The sequence below is a fragment of the Suncus etruscus genome, chromosome 2 (assembly GCF_024139225.1).
Source record: "Suncus etruscus isolate mSunEtr1 chromosome 2, mSunEtr1.pri.cur, whole genome shotgun sequence".
Classification (NCBI taxonomy): domain Eukaryota; kingdom Metazoa; phylum Chordata; class Mammalia; order Eulipotyphla; family Soricidae; genus Suncus; species Suncus etruscus.
In genome coordinates this window covers 14,780,959-14,803,131 of record NC_064849.1, presented here as the reverse complement: position 1 = coordinate 14,803,131, position 22,173 = coordinate 14,780,959, and the positions used below count along the sequence as shown (strand labels likewise).

Genomic DNA, 22,173 nt, shown 5'->3' with positions numbered 1-22,173 from the left:
TGAGTAAAAATTTCAAATATAACAATAAGAATGATTTTTGTTTGTTTTCTTTTTTGGACCACAACCGATGACGCTCAGGGTTACTCCTGGCTGTGAGCTCAGAAATCGCTCCTGGCTTGGGAGACCATATGGGACGCCAGGGGATTGAACCGAGGTTCGTCCTAGGCTAGTGCACGCGAGGCAGACAGCTTACTTCTAGTGCCACTACTCTGGCCTCACCAATAAAAATTTATGAAGAAACCCATAAGTAAAAACTAATTTGGGCCAGAGCAATAACAGCCACACCAGCTGTGGCCCCCAAATCAAAACAAACAAACAAAAAACCCCAAACAAATCCCCAAACATAAACTTTTTATCTTTCTTAATGTCAAAGTAGTATTCCATTGAGTATGTACACATCTTCTCAAATTAGTGGTTTTGTTTCTTTTTGAAAAGATAGTGGTGTCACTGGATCATATGAAAATTCCATTTTATGTTTTTTGAGGAGTCTTCCGACTATTTTCCGTAACAGCTGCACATCAATATACAATCCTTTCAAGCAGTGTACAAGATTTTCTTTCTTTCTTTTTTTTTTTTTTTTTTGCATTCTGCTAATACTTGTTTCCATTCGTTTTGATAGAGGCTTTTTTAAAAATTCTTTTTGGTACCTTCCTCTGTGTATACATGCAGATTTATTTGGGTTAGATTCCTAGAACTGGAATACTTAGTGGATGGGTAGAAATTGAATCTTCACCGCTGTTAGATCATCTTGTCTAAAGTGATTGCTGACATACACACATGCTTTCTCTTTTTGCCTGTTATTGGATATTAAGAGACTAATATTCAGTTTAGTCAGATGACATTTTTATATAGCTCTGGCATTAGATTGATGTTAATGTATGTATTATGTACTTCACCATTTGGATTTTCCTAGTACACTTGTTTTTGAGGAGGGTACACATACCCAGTTGTGCTCAGGGTTTACTTCTGGCTCTTCTGGCCCCCAGAGCCTCATATTTTATGATTGTGATTTAGTCATTTATTTTTAACTTGATCTGTAGAAAATTGGTTTTTATTTATTTATTTTTTTTGAGGGTGGGATTACACCTGGCGGCACTCAGGTTACTTACTTCTGGCTCTGCACTCAGAAATTACTCCTGGCAGGCTCAGGAGCCCATAATTGTTGCTGGGGATTGAACCCAGGTTGGCCATGTGCAAAGCAAACCCTTACTTGCTTTTTTTTTTTTTTTTAGTTTTTGGGTCACATCCAGCAGCGCTCAGGGGTTACTCCTGGCTCGACGCTCAGAAATCACTCCTGGCATGCTTGGAGGACCATATGGGATGCCGGGATTGAACCAATAACCTTCTGCATGAAAGGCAAATGCCTTACTTCCATGCTATCTCTCTGGCCCCCTTACTTGCTTTGTTATTACTCTGGCCCAATTTAATTTTTTCTTATGGGATTCTTCTTAAAGTTCTATTGTTATATTCAGAAATTTTACTATTGGCAATTAAAATTGTTTTCTATATTTTTTTTCCTAGTGGATCAACAACTTGGAAGTGGATAGCAGATATAATTCATGGCCTTCTAGCCTCCAAGAATTGCTTCGACCCACCTTTCCTGGTGTTATTCGGCAGATTAGAAAAAACTTGCATAACATGGTAAGTAAAACTCCTTACAGCGTGATTGTGCATTGACTCACCCTTGTTCTTTTCTCTATTTTTTAAGTCATCTCCATACTGTTCACTCTTTGTTACTCATTTTTCCCCTACCACTGCCACCACTAAATTCACTCTTTTCTGCTTCCATATTCAAACTGAAATGGCCATGAAATATAATTGTTTATAGGGCTGTGAGAGTTTGCAATAGTCTAATAACTGGTGTAGGTATATAAAGAAATGTTTCTGCTCTATGATCAGAGATTTAAACTGTTGTTTTAAGATTGTTTTCTTTTAGCTCAGAAGATGAGTACATTTTAACTTTTAAGAGCCAATTTCTTTTTTTTTTTTTTTTTGGTTTTTGGGCCACACCCATTTGACGCTCAGGGGTTACTCCTGGCTATGTGCTCAGAAATCGCCCCTGGCTTGGGGGGACCATATGGGACGCCGGGGGATCGAACCGCGGTCCTTCCTTGGCTAGCGCTTGCAAGGCAGACACCTTACCTCCAGCGCCACCTACCCGGCCCCCTAAGAGCCAATTTCTAAAACTTAATATTAATAGTTTAATTTATCTTCTTCTTTTTGTTTTTTGGGTCACACCCAGTGAAGTTCAGAGGTTACTCCTGGCTGTGTGCTCAGAAATCGCTTCTGGCTGGGCGGACCATATGAGACACTGGGGATCAAACTGAGGTCCCTCCTGTATCAGCCATGTGCAAGGCAAACGCCCCTCTGCTGAGCTATTGCTCTGGCCTTCAATTTATCTTCTTAAATTAATCTTAGTTTTCTTCTATTTCACGGCTGTTGAGAGATAGAGCTCTCTTGGTTAGCTCTCTTTTCCTTTCATTTCTCTTGTCCCTAAAAAAATATACCTTGAAAAGACATGGTTGTATTTTGCTACAATTGGCTTCCTTGAATTTATAAGAGAAGTTACTGTATTTTCCTGCGTATAAGACGACTTTTGAAACAAACAAAAAAAGTCAACCGAAAATCGGGGGTCGTCTTATACGCCGAGTATATCCCGAAAAATGTTTCAATATGCCGCTAAACGAAAATTGTCTGAATATTGCCACAAAACGAATTTTCCAGTTCGATCCTGCACCAATCACTGCCAGGCTGCTCGGACCGCCTCTCTAACTCAGCCAATCCAAGCAGACTTTTTATGCATGCGAATTAGACAATGTTCTGGACCCGAATCTACACTGTAAAAAGCCTGCTCAGATTGGCCAGAGTCAGAGAGGAAGTCTGTTACAGTAGAACCTCTGAACCTTTGCTTGTTGTGATTGACTCACTGTGGTACATACAGTTGCAGCACAGGAACGTTCTGTCTGATACAGCGAACATAGGCCTAAACCTATGTTTTATCTGCAAAATTAGGGGGTTGTCTTATACTCCTGGTCGTCTTATAGTCTGGAAAATACGGTACTCTTTATCTGTTTCTTCGGCCTTGAAATCCTCTTTTCTGCTTTGTCAGAATTTTTTTGTTTTTTGTTTTTTTGGGGCTCACACCCGGCAGCGCTCAGGGGTTACTCCTGGCTCCATGCTCAGAAATTGCTCCTGGCAGGCTCGGGGACCATATGGGATGCCGGGATTTGAACCAGTGACCCTCTGCATGAAAGGCAAATGCCTTACCTCCATGCTATCTCTCCGGCCCACCTTGTCAGAATTTTAAATTCCTTTTCTCCTATCATGTCTGGTTCTTATCAAGTTGTGTGTGTGTGTGTGTGTGTGTGTGTGTGTGTGTGTGTGTGTGTGTGTGTGTGTGTGTGTGTGTGTGTGTGTGTAAAGGTAATTTTTATAAAGTTTGGATTTCTTTGAGGTGGGCACACCCAGTGGACACTCAGGGGCTACTCCTGACTATGTGCTCAGAAATTGCTCCTGGCTTGGGAGATCATATGGGACACCAGGAGATTGAACCGTGTCTGTCCTAGGTTAGCAAGGCAAACGCCCTACTGCTTGTGCCACTGCTTTGGCCCCACTGATTTTGCTCTTTTAACTTCATTTCTCAATTCCTAAATCATAATATTTTGGGCTGGAACTATTTAAAATTCACTATTTTGAGATACCGTTAAGATGCTATTTTTCTTTTCTTTCTTTTTGGGCCACACCCGGTGATGCTCAGAAGTTACTCCTGGCTATGCGGTCAGAGATCGCTCCTGGCTTGGGGGGACCGTATGGGACGCTGGGGATGGCAAACACCCTACTGCTACACTGTTGCTCTGGCCCCATAAAGTTTGGATTTTGTTAGATGTAGTGCAAGTGTAGGTGTTAACTATAAGGAGTACAGATTCCATGTTGTTCACAGAGGACCATGAGAAAACTGCTTTTCATTGCTACATTCTTTGAACATAAAGGGAGGTTAACTGCTGTTTCTGTAACTCTTCTTTTATGTGGTTTGATAGAGAAGCTAGAAAAGATTGCCTTAAGAACAAAGACTAATGGAATTTCTTTTTGCCTGGGGTATGTGAATAATGTCATTCATGCGTTCTTTCCTTTCCCCTTCAGGTTTTCATTGTGGATCCTGCCCACGAAACCACAACAGAATTGATTAATACCGCTGAGATGTTCCTCAGTAATCATATACCACTAAGGTAACAATTGGTATTGATTTGATGATCTATCTGATTTAGCTGATATTTTATCTAAAGTCTGGCAGGCACTGTTGAATTGAAAATAATAGTGGGGGTTGCTAATGATTTTTTTAATGTTTTTCTCAGCATGAGTATTTTTGGGGGGATAATTTGATTTTCAGTGAATAGAAGCTCACTGTCATCAAATTACTAATAAATAGCCTATTTAAAAATGGTTTGTGGTCTCAGCTTTTTTTCCCAGTAAAAGGAAGTTTTTTAGGTAAGCGTCCACATCACAAAGCCTGTTTCTGCTTACAGTGGAGATAGAGCTGCTCCACCAATTTTGTTAGATTATCGAGGAGTAAATATTTGCACAGCCTTTTTATCATTACAGACACTTATTTCACTTGCGTTGCCTGTGACTGGGTTTCATGATATATTTTGACAAGTGTAAAATGTGTTATTTTTTGTTTTTGTTTTTGTTTTTGGTTTTTGGGCCACACCCAGTGTTGCTCAGGGATTACTCCTGTGCTATCTCTGCAGGCCCTTTGTTTTTTGTTTTGCTGTTTGGACCACACCCAGCGGCGCTCAGGGGTTACTCCTGGCTTTGCACTCAGAAATCACTCCTGGCAGGCTCAGGGACCATAGGAGATGTCAGGATTTGAACTGGGGTCCGTCCTGTGTTGGCCGTGTGCAAGGCAAATGCCCTACCACTGTGCTATTACTCCAGCCCCAACAATGTAAAATGTTTTACATAAAAGTGAAAAAAAAAACAAACACCCTCTCATATCTCTCATATTATAAGTAATTGGTAATTTTTTGTTTGTTTGTTTTTGGGTCATACCTGGCAGCGCTCAGGGGTTACTCCTGGCTCTACGCACAGAAATCGCCCCCAGCATGCTCGGGGGACCATATGGGATGCTGGGATTCGAACCACCATCCTTCTGCATGCAAGGCAAAGGCCTTATTGCTATGCTTTCTCTCCGGTCCCAAAGGGAGAGTGTTTTTTTTTTTTTTAGTAATTGGCTTTTTATCTGTTGGCAAAATCATATTTTGAGATGTCATGAAAATGAAGTACTATGTCTTTAACAGATGTTATTTTGTGTCCCATATCCAGCATTGAGCCAAACATACAGATGATGTTTAAGCCACATTCCTAGCTTCTGGGGAAACATACTGGGCACACTTTCTGTTACTAAGATACTTGATCAAATGTTGATTATGGCCTATTCATTGCTAAGTGGTTTAGAATTTCAGGAAAACAAAAGATCATAGACCACACACTTTTTTTTTTGTTTTTTTGATTTTTGGGCCACACCCGGTAATGCTCAGGGGTTACTCCTGGCTATGTGCTCAGAAGTTGCTCCTGGCTTGGGGGACCATATGGGACACCGGGGGATCAAACCGCGGTCCGTCCAAGGCTAGCGCAGGCAAGGCAGGCACCTTACCTTTAGCGCCACCGCTTGGCCCCATGACCACACACTTTTTAAAGTGTATTTGTTCTGGGGAACTACACTCTGTATCCTTGGGCTTCTTTGGACTCTTTAGAACTTGGGGGTCACTAAAGGTAGTGCTTGGAGAACTGCGCTGTGCTGGGGATCAAATATGGGTCTTCTGCATGCAGCATATTCTCTCAGCTATTTCTCTGGTTCAAATATATGATAAGGGCAGAGAATAAAAAAAATAATAGAAGGCTTTCCTATATGGAGAAGCAGAAATTTTGAGTTGAGTGAATTATGAATACCTCCTGGCGAGTTGGAAGAATAAACTGGATTTTAGCCAAATCTTTATTTTGATTAAAGGGGGAAACATAAGGACACAAAAGTTGACTCTTGGTCCACAGTGAGCACTACTTAAGTATTAAGCTACATAGAGGGTATAAAAAGAAAATATAATCTTTATTGCTAAGGTATGTAAGGCGGAATTAACTCAGGAAGCAGAGAAGCATGCTGTCAGCAATTTGCAGAGTTTCACTGCTGAACGTTGACTGTTGAAGTATTTGTTTGAGTTGATATGGTACAGTCAAGGGTTGGCAAGGTCTGAGAAGAGGAGGGGGCAGGTAAAAGAGATTTCCTGGCAGTATTTGATGAGTAAGTAGGCTTGGGAGGAATAGGAAAAATCTAAATTTTGTGGCTAGGCTAGTAAAGTCTTGAAGTCTGATGCACTTTCTTGAAACTGGAAATTGGGAAGGGGGATTATTTTGTGAGATCTTTAGACTCTAGTTCTCACTGTTAGTTTTATTAGTTTTTTTTTTTTTTTTTGGGGGGGGGGGCACACCAGGCAGTGCTCAGTGGTTACTCCTAGCTTTGTGCTCAGAAATTGCTCCTGGAAGGCTCAGGGGACCATATAGGATGCAGGAATCGAATCCTGGTCCATTTGGGGTCAGCCACATACAAGGCAAAAACGCCTTATTATTGTGTTATCTCTATCTGATTAGGGTATTTTTCAGTTTTATTTCTGTTTGGTACATGCTTATAGGATTTCTATTAAAAGTGTGGTTTTAGAAAACAGACCTTTTCTTTCTCTTTTATTTTTTTAAATAAAGACAATTTCATGTAAAAACAAACTCTCCTCACTTTTATTCATTTATACTGCATTCTATTACTTCCTCTGTGCAATGTTTGGTAAAAGTCTCTTTTTCGTTGTTTTTTTTGGGGGGGGGGCACACCCAGTGGTACTCAGGGATTACTCATGGCTCTACACTCAGGAGTCATTCTTAAAGGTGCTGGCGGGGACCATATGGGATTCTTGGGATTGAACCTGGGTCAGCTGTGTGCAGTGCCCTACCCATTGTGTTATTGCTCCAGCCCATGTATATGTTTTACAGGGCTATGGAGTCAGTAGATAAATGCTCCGACTCCAACTCCTTAGTTTTTTGTACTTCCGACTCTGACTCCAGGTATCCAAAATTTCCTCTGATTCAGACTATTTGACTCCGACTCTGCAGCCCTGATATTTTATTTTCTATCAATCTTTAAAAAGTATTAATGCATCGTCATTAATAGAAGTCTATTGTTACATTAAGGCTTATGATTTGTATTGTACAGTTTGAGTTTTGGCAAATATATAGATTACACTATTCTGATAGTTCCCTGTCCTCCTGTTTCTCCCTCCCATCTCCTGGGAAACACTGATCTTTTATCATTTTCATAATTTTGCCTTCTCTGGAACCATATAAAACAGTTTTTAACATATTGATTTTTTTATTTAGTAAGGTCTTTGAGAAAATATCTTAGTATTAGTCTGTCTTTATCTTTTTTTATTTTTTTGGTTTTGTTTTTTTTGGGTCACACCCGGCAGTGCTCAGGGGTTCCTCCTGGCTCTACACTCAGAAATAGCTCCTGGCAAGAATGGGGGACCGACCATATGGAATGCTGAATTCGAATCACCATCCTTCTGCTCACAAGGCAAACGCCCTACCTCCATGCTATCTCTCCAACCCCTGTCTTTATCTTTTTTACTTATTTAGTAAGGTCTGTCTGTCATTTTTTAAATTTCCATTGAGTAAAAATACATTCTATGGTTGAATGATTGAGTGAGAATGAGAGAGAGAGAGAGAGAGAGAGAGAGAGAGAGAGAGAGAGAGAGAGAGAGAGAGAGAGAATGAGTGTGTTTGTTGAGAGAGAGAGAGAGAGTGTGTGTGTGTGTGTGTGTGTGTGTCTCCATCCGTCTGTTTGTTCGTCCTGAGATTTCATTATTAAGGAAGTTTTCATTGCTGCTGAGCCACATTTCTGGTTCCATTCATTCTCTCCCAACTTAGGGCCTTATACATATAGGCAAGAGCTCTACCAAAGAACCAAATCTCGGTCCCCATTCCCTTTTAACAGACACCTTCGTTGTTTTCAAGTTTTAGCAATTGTAAAGCAGTTTTAAATATCCATATGCAGATTTGTTCTAGGAACTATGCTTCTCAGTTTCTTTCTGAGCGGTGTCAGAGGATGTTATTCCTTTGAATAGATTGTTTTTTTTTTTAGGGGGTTGGGGGAACATATCCAGCAGCACTCAGGGATTATTTCTGTAATAGGCTCTGTGTTCAGAAATTGCTCCTGGCAGGCTCAAGGGACCATATGGGATGCTGAGAATCGGGAATCGTACCTGTGTCTGTCCTGAGTCAACTGCTTGCAAGGCAAACAAACGCCTTAACGCTATGCTCCGCCCAAAATAGGTTGTACTCTTAAAGATAAGTTTTCTCTTCTTCTCTTTGTCCCCCTATCACCCGCACAGACTTGGCTTTATTTTCGTGGTCAATGATTCTGAAGATGTCGATGGGACACAAGATGCTGGAGTGGCTATTCTGAGAGCATATAATTATGTTGCCCAAGAAGTGGATGATTACCATGCTTTCCAGACTCTAACACATGTATGTTTTCATTCAGATTGTGAATGCTTTAAAAAATTTTTTTTGTCGTAATTGAAGAAGCTCTTTGTGGTAAGAGGGTTCTGTACTCCTGTAAAGTGAAACAGATACATGATCTGTGTGTAATTCTGTTATCTGGTTTAGGAATTGCCTTGATTGATTCATTGCTGTTAATAGATCACTATGATCTTAGTTAGTATTTCTTCCGAGTTCTTCTCATTCACCTTTGTCTGCTGCCTTTTCTTTTTGTTTGAAATGACTTGAGATCACTAATTAGTCCCTTTTGACAAGTGTCACAGGGCTGAAACCCAGGCCTTCTGCTCACAATGCATGCTAGCTGTCTCACCGAACCCTTTTTATTTGATGTTTGGGAAAATCCTTATTAACACAATTGATTTTTTTCACTGAATTGTCTACTTGTGAACATCATATAAGTCTGTTGATTGACATATGCTTTGTGCAGACTGCTTGAGATTCATTCAGATGTATTTTCTTTTTTGGAGGAGGGAATCTTTCAAGCAATGCTCAGGGTTCTGAAGCCCCCCGACCCCCCAGTCAACGGGGTTATACAGTCTCGTGTGAAGCTGCCAGGGACCCCTGGGGCTTCCCAGCAGTGCTGAGAGGCATTGTTTGTTGGCTAGAATGTTTATTTATTTATTTTATTGGATTGGATTTTCATGATTGGGTTTCAGGCAGACATTGTTTCAACATCAATCCCTTCACCAGTGTCCACTTCCCTCTACCTGTGCCCTAAACCCCTGTTTGCCTCTCACCCACCAGCCTGCTTCTACAAGATGTGCTTTTTAAAAAATAAGATCCTGCATTCTAATTAATAGTACTGTTTCCAATAGTGTTTAGCACAGCACATGACACTTTACCCTCTTCCTGCGCCCATGTCCTCCTTTCTAGTTGAATGCTTCCTTCTACCAGAGTCCTTCCCTGTTCTAACCCCCAGCTACCATAGGTGGCATGTTCTCTATTGAAGAGCAGTTCTCAAGTTCTTTGTTTCCTTTGTCTTTAGGCATTTGTTGTTTCTTTATGTTCTGCATATGAGAGAGACCATTCTCTTTTGATATCTCTTCCTCTGACAAACGTCAGCAGCATGATACTCTTCAGATCCATCCATGTAGCAAAATATCTTTTTTTATGGCTGAATAATATCACATTGTTTATATGTACTATAGTTTCTTTATCCAATATTTAGTCAGAATGAATTTCTGTACTTTGCCCTCTATTCTATTTTTGCTTTGTTTTGTTTTGGGGTCATACCTGGTGGTGCTCAGGGGTCATTCCTGGCGGTACTAGGGTTGGAGGGAATCATATGGGATGCTGGTTATTGAACCTCAGTCTGCTGCATGCAAGGCAAACACCCTACTGGCTATACTATTGCTCCAGCCCCTGCCAACAATTCTTATAGATCCAACCTTTCTTTGAATCATTACTGGGTATAACCAAATAACCAATGGCCAGGAGGCCCGGCCCGATGGGCTCATTATTGTTTGGAGAGCCCTTGGACCCCTTGAACATTGTTTGGGAGGCTTCCCTCTCCATCAGAAAACAAAACAAAACAAAACAAAGCCACTGTTTTCTTTGAAGTAGGCACTTGCTGTGAGCGATACAGAGAATGGCTTCACCCCGTCCTCAAATGCCTGGGTCCCCACAGATGATTTCTCATTGTGTAGGAGTCAGTATTGACGCTGATGGATTCAGGTATGGCTAGAGCATTCTTTGTGTAGCAAGTGGTCTTCAATTAGAGCAGAGGAAACAGGAGGCCAATTGGAAAAGCCGTAAGTCAGAGATGGTGGTTCCAAGTTATGGTTATATCTTGAGCATAGTATTATGACAGGAATGGAGAGGATAGCTTGAGTTTCTAGTAAGTCTGGTTGTGTGTGCGGCAGAGCGGAAATTTTTTATATACAGCTTCGTTCTGCTGCATGTGTAGAGCTGGACCTTTAAAAGAGTTGCACTGTCAGGTGTGACCTAAAAACAACAGCAAAAACTGATGGCGGGACCAGGAGACAGCTCACATCCTAGCAGGAATGAGGCGTGAGCTCCATGCTGGGCATTGCATGATAGCATTAATATGCCCTGAGTGTCCTTTGACAAGGCCCCCCCCCTCCCCCAGTTACCTTGGGTGTCACCCCTACTTTAAAAAACACGTACATGGGGCTGGAAAGATAGCACAGTGTTGGCTTGTTTGCCTTGCATGCAGCTGACCCAGGATTGATGGTGGTTCAAATCCCGGTATCCCATATGGTCCCCCGTGCCTGCCAGGAGTAATTTCTGAGTGTGGAGCCAATAGTAACCCCTGAGTGCTGCCGGGTGTGAGCCCTCCCCAAAAAAATACCCAAACATGTACATAGGGGAAAGTGTTCTCAGAAAATTGTTCTGAGTTACGGAGTTGCTGCTAAAATATGACAGCAATGAAGATGAAGGTGTTTGTAAACCTCCTGTGGGGAGAATGTTAGCATAGTGTTGTATTTATTTTGGTCCTGGGTGTAGAACCCAGGGTCTCATATGTGTGAAGCAAGCACTACACCAGGTTCCAGCCCTGATTCCCATGTTTCCCATTTGAAAACAGGATTATATCAGACATAGTTTTGACTTTGTTCCCTGGAAACATCATGGGCATGAGTTATTCTAAGAATTATTTCAAAGTATTCAGGGGTTTTCAGGTATTCAGAGAGGCTGCCTGGAGGACTGACTTGAATTCCTGCCACTGTATGTATGATCCTCTGAGCATGGCTGGGAGTGATCCCCAAGCATGTCCAAGTGTGATACAAATTTGCCTCTGGTTCCTCCCAAAAGAGAATTACTTAGAAGTAATTGGATTTTGAAAGAAAGTGCATATTTTTGGATTGGGACTTCATGTGATTAAATTGCCCTGCTAATTTGCCTTCCACCAGTCTACTTTTTTTTGAGTTTTGGGTTTTGATTTTTGGGCTCCACCTGGCAGTACTTGGGAGTTATTCTTGGCTCTGCGCTCATAAATTTCTCTTTATATGAAGGACTTTGTAAATCACAATGGTTTCAATAAAATAAAACAAAATAATCTACAATAAGATCAACAGAAAAGAAATTTTTCTTGGCAGACTTGATAGGCCATATGGAATGCCAGAGAATCAAACGTGGGTTAGCTGCAAAGCAAATACCCTATCTGCTGTGCTGTTGCTGCAACCCCTCATTGGGTCATTTTAAGAATATGTAATTTCTGTCATAAGAAAGTATCTTAAGAAGGTAGATCTTCTGATTGCCTGAGCATCTCGAGATACAGCACTGAAGACTCCTGAGAACTGTCAGATGTGATCCTGGATGGATTCCCAATCACCTAGGGGTTTTTCTGGGTGATATACTTGTGTGGCAGGGCCCCAGTAACATTGAATGTTCAGGTCTTTGCATTGAGCTGCCAGCATAGTGGACTGAGAGGTTCTCTGTGGGTGGCCTCTCTCCGCAACAAAGGAAGGTACAGAAAGGAAGACAGCCACTGACATGCTCCTTTAGAATTTTGAAATAAAGGGGCTGGAGTGATAGTACAATGGGTAGGGTGCTTGCTTTGCGTGCAGACAACCCAGATTCAATACCTGGTATCTCAAATGGTCCCTTGAGCACCACCAGGAGCACAGAGCCTGGAATTACCCCTGAACACTGTCATATGTCTCTCAGAAAAAAAATAAAAATTTTTTTTCGAAGAAAAATGACAATAGTTCCTTAATATTTAGACATTGTTGGTAATTAAACTGAAATTTGAATTTGAAAGTATGGCCTTTTCTTTCTTCAGATCTATAACAAAGTGAGAACTGGTGAGAAAGTGAAAGTTGAACACGTGGTCAGTGTCTTGCAGAAGAAATACCCATATGTGGAAGTGAACAGCATTTTGGGGATTGATTCTGCATATGATCAGAATCGGAAGGTAAGCAATTTTGGGGGCCAGAGCTCTTTAAATTTCTCAGTTTGGGCATTGTTATGGAGTTTTGTTTTCTCAGTTTTGGCATTGCTATGTGGAGTGTGTGTATGAAAGCATATTGATACATACCATTTAAAAATTTATTTTTATGGTCATTATGAAACTCCAAAGTTACTCATGATTGGGTTTCAGGCATACAATGTTTCAACACCAATCTCTTCACCAGTGTCCATTTTCCTCCACCAATTGCCCTGCTAATTTGCCTTCCACCAGTCTACTTCTGGAAGCAGCACTTTATCTATAGAAGTTTTGTGCTGTGGTCTACAGTACTATTGCTGATAGAGTTTCATACATCACATCCTCCTCTTCCTGGTTGAGTGCTACCCTCCACCATTGGTGTTTCCCACCCTGTCCTATCCTTCAGCCCTCTCGTGGAACTTGTTTCCTGAATACCAGTTCTCATATTCTTTGTTTCCCATGTCTTTAATTCTGTGTATGAAAGAGATCAGACTGTGTTGGTCTGTCCCTTCTGATTAACTTGTCTCTACATGATACTTTCCAGGTCACTATGTGGCCGCAAATTGCAAGACTATTTTTTCTTATGGCTGAATACAATAGTATTCCATTGTGTAGAGGTACCATAGTTTCTTTATTCAGTCATCTATTTCTGGACAGGTGGTTTTTCTTCCCAGCTACAGTGGAAATTGTGGATAGTGCTGAAAGAAATTTTAGGCACAAATATATTTTCTTTTATGTTTTTGGGTCACACCCAGTGGTGCTCAGAGGTTACTCCTGGTTCTGCACTCAGAAATTGGGAGATCATATGGGATGCCGGGTATAGAACCCGAGTTGGCCACGTGTGAGGCAAACACCCTACCCACAGTGCTATTGCTTCAGCCCCTTCATTCTGTTTTTGGGTCCTTGGGCCAAGAAGTGGAATTACTGGGTTAAATGGGTACTCAATTTCTAGGTGCTTTTAGGATTGCTCATATAGTTTTCCAGAAAAGCTGGACTGTGTTGACACTCCATCAGTAGTGAAAGGAAGTCCCTTTGTCCTCTCATCCATACCAGCAGTAGTTTTTCTTGTTCTTTTTGATGTGTGCCAGTCTGTTGTGCCCTGGCAGTGCCCGGGGCATACTCTTAGATCTTTGTTCAGGGATCACTCTGGAAAGGGCTCACATGCATATGTGAGCCAGAAATCATGCAGGTTGGGCTTGTGCAAGGCAAGTGCCCTACTTATTTTCTTTCATTGCCCCTATTTTGAAGAAACACTCCTTTTTGTTTCCTTTTCTTTTTTCCTTCTGGATCTTTAGAGCTTGCTAATTCTAAATCACACATCAGATGGTACTTTGAGGCTATTTATGACTCATGATTGCTCCTGGCAGTAGCTAGGGGACCACATGGTGCCAGAACTGAATCCAGGGCTTCTGCTTTCAAAGCATGTTCTTCCTGCATTGAGCTATCTCTGGCTCTAGAGATGATTTTTTTTTCTTTGTCTTTCTTTATTCTCCTCTGATTATCAAAGAGCCAAATTTTTGTTTTGTTTTGTTTTGGGGCCACACCCAGTAGCACACAGGGGGTTACTCCTGGCTTTGTGCTCAGAAATTGCTCCTAGTAGGGTCGGGGGACCATATGAATTGAATTGAAACCGGGCCTGTCCCAGATCAACTGCATGCAAGGCAAACGCCCTATCGCTATGCTATTACTTCAGCCCCTCAAAGAGCCAAATTTAAATGTGAGTTTTCTGTTACACAAAATATTAAGAAATTTAATTAATTTAGAGACATTAATTAGGCAGTCATGTGAATGTGACATAACTGGTAAGATCTAAAAAGGCAAATGTTTTAAGAGTTAAAGCTTTTATTGGCTCTGAAAGAGAACAGAACTTAAAACTTATAGAGAGAGAGCTTAAACTCAGGGCTTGCCTTGCCTGCAGTCAACCCCAGTTAGATCCTCAGCATAGGATAGATACCTGCAAAATTCAGATACCCTGAACACAGATAGACAAGAGTAGCCTTTAAGCACTGCCAGACTCAAGTCCCAACACAAAGATATATTGCCCTGCTTGAAAGAGAAATTCATGCCTATCCAACAAATTTTCTTAAGTTTCAAAGTTCTGATGTAATTGCGTGCTCTAAATTGTAGAAATAAATCGTTCTTTTCAAACAGATTACATAGCTTTAACTTCAAAACAGAATCAAAATTTTAAAAGTATATTATAATAACAAAATATTTTGACCACGTGCCTGTTTTTACTTGTACTTGACAATTGTTTTTGACAGTGTTGTGGAGTCCAAGTGATGCTCTGTCCACGAGCTGTTTCTCATTCTAAAAACCAAGAGTGCTTTCTGTAGCCACTGTTCTATTTGGAGTGGTAATGTAGAGGAATAATATTTGTGTTATATAGTTGGGGTGAAATGTATATCTCAGATAAATCTACCATTTCGAGCTCTGGCTTTTCCTTACCAATAAGCCTCTTTCATCCTGGAGAAGCAAGTAAATTTGGTTCATTCTCTTTGAGCACTGCTTTCCCATCAGCCTTGTTTTGTTATCTATATGGAATTTTTTGTTAGTGGTTTAGGTCCATTTAGATTGAGAATGAATATAAATATTTTATCTTGGGCTATTCACCCCAAAGCACTCATAGTTTATGTCAGTCTATAGATCTGTTACCCGTAATGTGGCTTGTAGTGGGTTTTTTAAATAGAAATTAATTAGTTCCAATTGCTTAATAGCTTCCTGTGGTTTAGTGGCTACTGTAATGGACAGTCCAGATAGAATATTTCTTTTATTGCAGACATCTCTGTCTGTCTGTCTGTCTCTTCTCTCCTCTCTCTCTCCTCTCTCCTCTCTCTCTTTTGGTTTCTGGACCACTCCTGGTGGTGCTCAGGGATTACTCCTGGCTCTGCACTCAGAAATCGCTCCTGGCAGGCTTGTGGGACCATATGGGATGCCGGGATTCGAACCAGGGTCTGTCCTGTGTTGGCCGCATGCAAGGCAAATATCTTACCGCTATTGCTCTGGCTCAGAAACTACCTTTTTTTTTTTTTTTTTTGGTTTTTGGGTCATAGCCCACAGCACTCAGGGATTACTCCTGGTTCTACACTCAGAAATCGCTCCTTGCAGGCTCGGGGGACCATATGGGATGACGGGATTTTTTTTTTTTTTTTTTTGGTTTTTGGGCCACACCCATTTTGATGCTCAGGGGTTACTCCTGGCTATGCGCTCAGAAATTGTCCCTGGCTTGGGGGGACCATATGGGACATCGGGGGATCGAACCGCGGTCCATCCTACGCTAGCGCTTGTAAGGCAGACACCTTACCTTTAGCGCCACCTTCCCGGCCCCGGGGATGACGGGATTTGAACCACTGTCCTTCTGCATGCAAGGCAAATGCCTTACCTCCATGGTATCTCTCTGGCCCCCCAGAAGTTAGTATTATTTTTTGTTTTTGGTTTTTGGATCATACCCGACAGCACACAGGGGTTACTCCTGGCTCTACACTCAGAAATTGCTCCTAGCAGGCTCGGAGAACCATATGGGATGCCAGGATTCAAACCACCGTCCTTCTGTGTCTACAGCAAATAACCTACCACTGTGCTATCTCTCTGGCCCCCAGAAGTTAGTATTTTTAAATAGAAATTTTATTAGCTTATATATATATATTTTTGTTTTTAATTTGTTCTGTTTTTTCATTAGTGAGGCCAGATAGATAAGAAAAATCCTCTTACTTATCTCATGCCATTGTGTCTTAGGAAGGAAGAGGCTATTATGAGCAGACTGGGGTTGGCCCCCTACCCATCATTCTGTTCAATGGGATGCCCCTTGAAAAAGAGCAGCTGGATCCAGATGAGTTGGAAACCATAACAATGCACAAGATCCTGGAGACTACGACCTTTTTTCAAAGAGCAGTGTACTTGGTAAGTGGTGGTTTAAGGCTTCTTTGGGAAGGAAATGCTGACATTTTTTGGTAGTATCTGTTGGAGTTGGGTTTCAGACTCTCCGCAAGCTCAGCTATAATGGAAATATGTACAGATCTTTCTGAACTTTGTTTTTGAAATAGCTGATTTTATGGTTTCAAGATTTCATGTAAGTTAAAAAATGTTCCCAAAAAACCTCACAGTTTTAAGAGTCGTTCATTCTATTTTTAAGGAACTTCAGCTTATGGAAAGTTGATTGATATTGATGATTTAACACTCAGCTTTTGAATGTGGCTTTTAGTATATCTACAGAATAACTTTGGAACATTTTCATCACCATGGAAGTCACTTTTTCTACTGAGATTTAGTCGATTTAAATCAAAAGTATCTTGGAATTTTTTTTTTAGGCCACAACCAGTGACACTCAGGGGTTACTCCCGGCTATATGCTCAGAAATTGCTCTTGGCTTGGGGGACCATATGGGATGTCAGGGTATCAAACCATAGTCCATCCTGGGTCAACCGTGTACAAGGCAAATGCCCTACTGCTGTGCCATCGCTCCGGCCTATTGGAATTTTTTTTTGGGGGGTGGGGGGGACTGTACCCAGCAATGCTCAGGGCTTACTTCTGACTGTATACTCAGGGATCATTCCTGATGGGGCTTGGAGGACTATATAAAGCAGGGGTCTCAAACTCAATTTACCTGCAGGCCGCAGGAGGCAAAGTCGGGGTGATCCTTGAGTGCAAAGTCAGTAGTAAGCCTTGAACATTGGGGGGTGTGACCCAAACAACTAAAACAAAACAAAACAAAACAAAAAAAGATTCCTCTAGGGCAGGGCCACAAAATGTACGGAGGGCTGTTTGCGGCCTGCGGACTACAAGTTTGAGACCCCTGATATAGGGTACATAGGTACCTAAGATTGAACGTGCGTTGGCTGTGTGTAAGGTCAGCATCATACCTGCTGTTCTATTGCTCTGGCCCCCATATCTTCTAATATTAGCTTCTGTTTAATTTCTAGAGTTTTGTAAAAGTTTGTATAGTGTTCTTGTTGGCGTTTAGGAGAATTTTCAGAATTCTTCATGTCTATTGACTCACTTATATTATTTCAAATATCAAATAATATTGAAGGTGTATGCAAATGTGTGGACTAGGACTGAGCCCAGGGCTTTTTATTTGAAAGGCTCAATGTGTAGGGGTGAGGTGGGTTGACGACACAGGAATTGAATCCAGGGTCTCATACATGTAATGCAATAATGTTGTGCCTCTAAGCTGTATCCCTAACTAGATATACTGAAATTTAAAATGTTATTCGAGTGGCTGGGAAGATAGCTCAGTCGGCTAGAGTACATTGTGGTCTTGTCAGGCATCTTTGGATATGGCCTTTTGGTCCTTAGCTTTGCTGGGCCTTAGCACTTTCCTATCACTCAGGAGTATTTGAATCATCCGACCAGTAGCCCAAGTATTGCTAGGAGTTGCCTTTGGGATGCCTGAATATTGCTTGGAATCCATATCTCACATTAATTTTAGTACAATTAATATGCATTATTTTGCAAATGCTACCTAATTCCTACATTTCTCAGCATATAATTTAGTGGTACTAAATACATTCAGAATTGTTTGACTGCTGTCACTGTCCATATTATAAACAATGACAGCTCTTTGCCTCATCCTTATCACTGGTAGCCTCCTCCTAGATTGCTATTAGTTCTTCAGATAAGTAATGCTGGACACATATGTATTAAGTGATTGTTCTTTTTGTATCTTAAGTGTCATCTATATGGTAATATTACCTGAATTTCCTTCCTGGTTTAGGCCAAATGATGTATGTATGTCATTTTTATTTAACTGTTCATATGTTGGAGGGGACATTGGGATTTTTTTCACATTTTACTACTGTGAATAATGCTGCTGTGAACTTTGGTGTATATCTTTATTGTTTTACTTTAATTTGAATAACTAGAAGTAGACTTTTTAGATTATACACTAACTCCATGTTTAATATTTTGATAATCTGCCAAACTGCTTACCTCTGAAGACAGCTTTGTGTGTGTGTGTGTGTGTGTGTGTGTGTGTGTGTGTGTGTGTGTGTGTTTGGGCCACACCCGGTGACACTCAGGGTTTACTCCTGACTATGAGCTCAGAGATCGTTCCTGGCTTGGGGGACCAGATGGGACGCTGGGGGAATCAAACCACTGTTTGTCCTAGGCTAGCGTGTACAAGGCAGACCCCAGAAGCCTTACACCCTGCGCCACTGCTCCAGCCCCAAAGACTTAGCATCTTATATTCCTACCGACAGTTTGCAAATAATGCATGTTTTTCTGCATTCTGACCAACATGTGGTAGTTTCTATCATTTTTCTTTGTAGTGCTGATAGAATTCTAATTAGAGCTTTATTTGTGAACAGTAACAGTGAATGTCATGTAATTTTCTTTTGCTGTGAGGCAGTGTTTTTCTGCTGATTATTTCAACCATTATTTGTTTGCATCAGTAGCTGACAAACACCTGCTCTAGATCAGTCCTTTAGCATTATGGTGATCTGTAAATAGAGCTCTGGGTAATCCCTGCAGTTTCTCAAGCGTAAATTAGAAGACAGTACTGAGGAGTATTGTCACGGACTGAACTCCAGTCACCCTATTTATAGCAAAACACACCTGCTACAAGTCACTTTCTTTCTAACCCTTCATTTGGGCTCTGTGGTATATCATTGTCCCAAATGCCAGTTAGGCCACCATCTTCAGCTCTATTCGACACAGTGGGACAAAAAATGTATCAGACATAGTTCAGGTAGCAAGCTAGCCCAAACAGCAGCTAACAGAAGGTTGCCTGGTGTATTGATCAATATTCTCCCCTACCCCCATCATATATATATATATATATTTTTTTTTTTTTTTTGAGGTGGGAGTGGCTCTCAGGGGTTAATCTTTGCTCTCAGAATTACACCTGGCAGGTTTTTTGGGGACTATATGGGATGTCAGGGATTGAACCCAGGTATATACATACACAATTTTTATGAGTTATTGCCTAACAGTATGGTAAAGAATAAGATTTGTGCATAACTGTGGATGGGTGACGTATGTTAGATAAGCAGTCAGCCTGTCCATTTGACGTATGACCATGAGGTTTGGAGTACCCTGCTTTTCTTTCTTTTCTTTTTTGTTTTTTGGGTCACATCTGGAGGAGCTCAGGGATTACTCCTGGCTCTGAGCTCAGAAGTCACTCCTGGCAGGCTCGCCGGACCATATGGGATGCCGGAGTCTGTCCTGTGTTGGCCACGTGCAAGATAAACGCCTTACCTTTGTGCTATCGCTTCGGCCCTGCTTTTCTTGACAGAACTGTTTCTGCAAGACTGCCTGTCTCCCATAAACCTATGCAAGCCCTAGCAGGATGTTTTCCTCTTAGTCCTGAACTCTTTCTTAAGCTCGCTTACCCCAGGATATTGCCCAAATCTTAGGGGCTCCATTCACTGGGCAATTGCCAGAGAGCTCAGCCTTAGTTTTCCTCTTTTGGTTGTAAGGATGGTGACTGTAAGGTCATAGTAATGACTAACTCAGGGGTTACAGATGTGTGCGTGTGTGTGCGCGCATTCTGGTGGTAGTGATTTATGTATGTGTGTGTGTGGTTCACAGAGGAGGTATTGTTAGTTTCGATCATTGTCATTATACCTAAGCTTATTAATCACTGTACATACAGCATTTTGTTTTAGAAAGTGAATGATCATTTGATCCTCTAGTATTGGATATTGCTTCTAAGTTTTCACTTACAAATAATGCTACCATGAATATCCTAGTGCATATATTTTTTTGAGTAGCAGTTATTGGAATTGTGTTGAATATAGAGTGAACTTCAATTTTCAAGTAAATTCATTCTAAAAATAGATATGCAAATAGTATGACATTTAAAATGTGCAAATAAGTTAGAAAATAAGTCAGTTACCAGATGACTTTTTTTCATAGATGAAATATAAATACAACAAGTGAACTAATAAAACCACCAGATAACTCAAACTGAGAAAAATAAGAGGAGGGTGGAATTGGAGGAATTGGTAGAAGGAATTAGTTCGATAAACTTTGTTGCCAGGGGTGGCAATCCTTATACAAAGTACTAGATAGAGGTTTAACTTAAGAGAAAGTTTTTCTCATTCATTCTATTCACTTGCCACTGTCTGGAAGCAATTTTGTGTATGTGTGTATCCATGTGTTTGCGTGGATGCAGGTGTGTGTCATATATGCCTGTGTTATGTGGCATGTTTTGATAAATGTTCCCTAATTGTTCTTCATGAATTAGATGGGAGTGTAGTTGAAATCATTTTATTTATTTACTTATTTACTTATTTATTTATTTAGTTAGTTTTAGTGGTTTCTTCTCTACCCGAACTACATTATCTCACTATTTGTGGCAAGCTTCCTACCAGGAACTGGCCCTCCTGAGCTTCATCTCTGTTGGGTCTTTGGATATTATTACCATGCTGTTTACAGTCAGAAATTGCTCTTGGCATGCTTGGAGGCCATATGGGATGCTGAGGTTTGAACCTGGGTCTCCTGTGTCAGCTGTGTGCAAGGGAAATGTTCTACCCTCTGTACTATTGATCTGGCCCCCTGCCGTAAAAGTGAATGTACACTTTCTTTTTCCTTTTTTTTTTTTTTTGTTTTTTCGGGCCACACCCATTTGATGCTCAGGGGTTACTCCTGGCTAAGCGCTCAGAAATCGCCCCTGGGTTGGGGGGACCATATGGGATGATGGGGGATCGAACTGCTGTCCTTCCTTGGCTAGCGCTTGCAAGGCAGACATCTTGTCTCTAGCGCCACCTCGCTGCCCCGAATGTACACTTTCAAGTGCATCTGTCTCACATTATTGAATTGGACATATGGTCCACACAGTGCCCGATTGCTCTTGGCAATGGCAGTGCACTGTAACCTCTGGTGCTAGCTTCTGCTTTTAGATACTACTAGTAAGTCAAGGTATCATAAAACTATTAATTCTCTAGGTCCTGAGAAATTATTATTGGTCACTTTTGTTTAATTCTCTTTTCTCTCTCTCCCAACTTTCATCCTGCTTCCCCCTCCTCCTTATAGGGAGAATTGTCCCATGATCAAGATGTGGTAGAATATATCATGAATCAACCAAATGTTGTTCCACGAATTAATTCAAGGATTTTAACAGCTGAGAGGGAATACCTGGATTTAACAGCAACCAGTAAGGAGCTTTTAAAAAACAACTTTTTCCTTTTCTGATTTCTGCTTTAAAAATCTTTGTTCTTGTTGGATTGTAATATCTGAAGATATTCTTAGACTAAAATTTTGTGTTTAAACTCATTCCACCTTAGTTCAGTAGTGCTTCTCAGTTTCCAAGAGTTTGATTGATCCAAAAGGAGTAAAAAAAATTCTTTTCAGATAAATCTTTGTCAAACTTGAAAAATATTTAGTGCTACTCAAATGCCAACTAAGCAACGTTAGATTAAAAAAAAAGAGATTCTATGAGTTTGTTACGATAGTATAAGTTATGCAGCTATCTTACTCTTTTTGGAGATGAGAAATAATGTCAGTTAGGGACCAGAGCAATGAAAACCTGATAGGATGCTTGTCTTCACATAACTCACTCAGGTTTGTTCACAGCACCCACCCTATATGGTCTCTTAAGCCCCACCAGGAATGATCCCTAAGTGCAGAACCAGGAGTGAGCTCTGAGTATTGTCAGGCATGGCCCCAAAACAAAAAAGAATGCACATCAGAAATGCCTTGAGCACATCTGAATGTGGTGCAAAAAAACAAAACAAATCTGGGCCGGGAAG

General features: G+C 41.0%; 1 protein-coding gene across 1 annotated transcript in view; it reads left to right on the top strand.

The window, feature by feature from the left end:
* UGGT1 (UDP-glucose glycoprotein glucosyltransferase 1) overlaps positions 1 to 22,173 on the top strand; it is a 110,408-nt gene that overhangs the window by 43,627 nt on the left and 44,608 nt on the right. Inside the window, 6 exon segments of the mRNA XM_049768899.1 lie at positions 1,522 to 1,641; positions 4,141 to 4,226; positions 8,430 to 8,565; positions 12,341 to 12,472; positions 16,220 to 16,384; positions 21,458 to 21,578. Coding sequence (XP_049624856.1) covers positions 1,522 to 1,641; positions 4,141 to 4,226; positions 8,430 to 8,565; positions 12,341 to 12,472; positions 16,220 to 16,384; positions 21,458 to 21,578 — 760 coding nt within the window.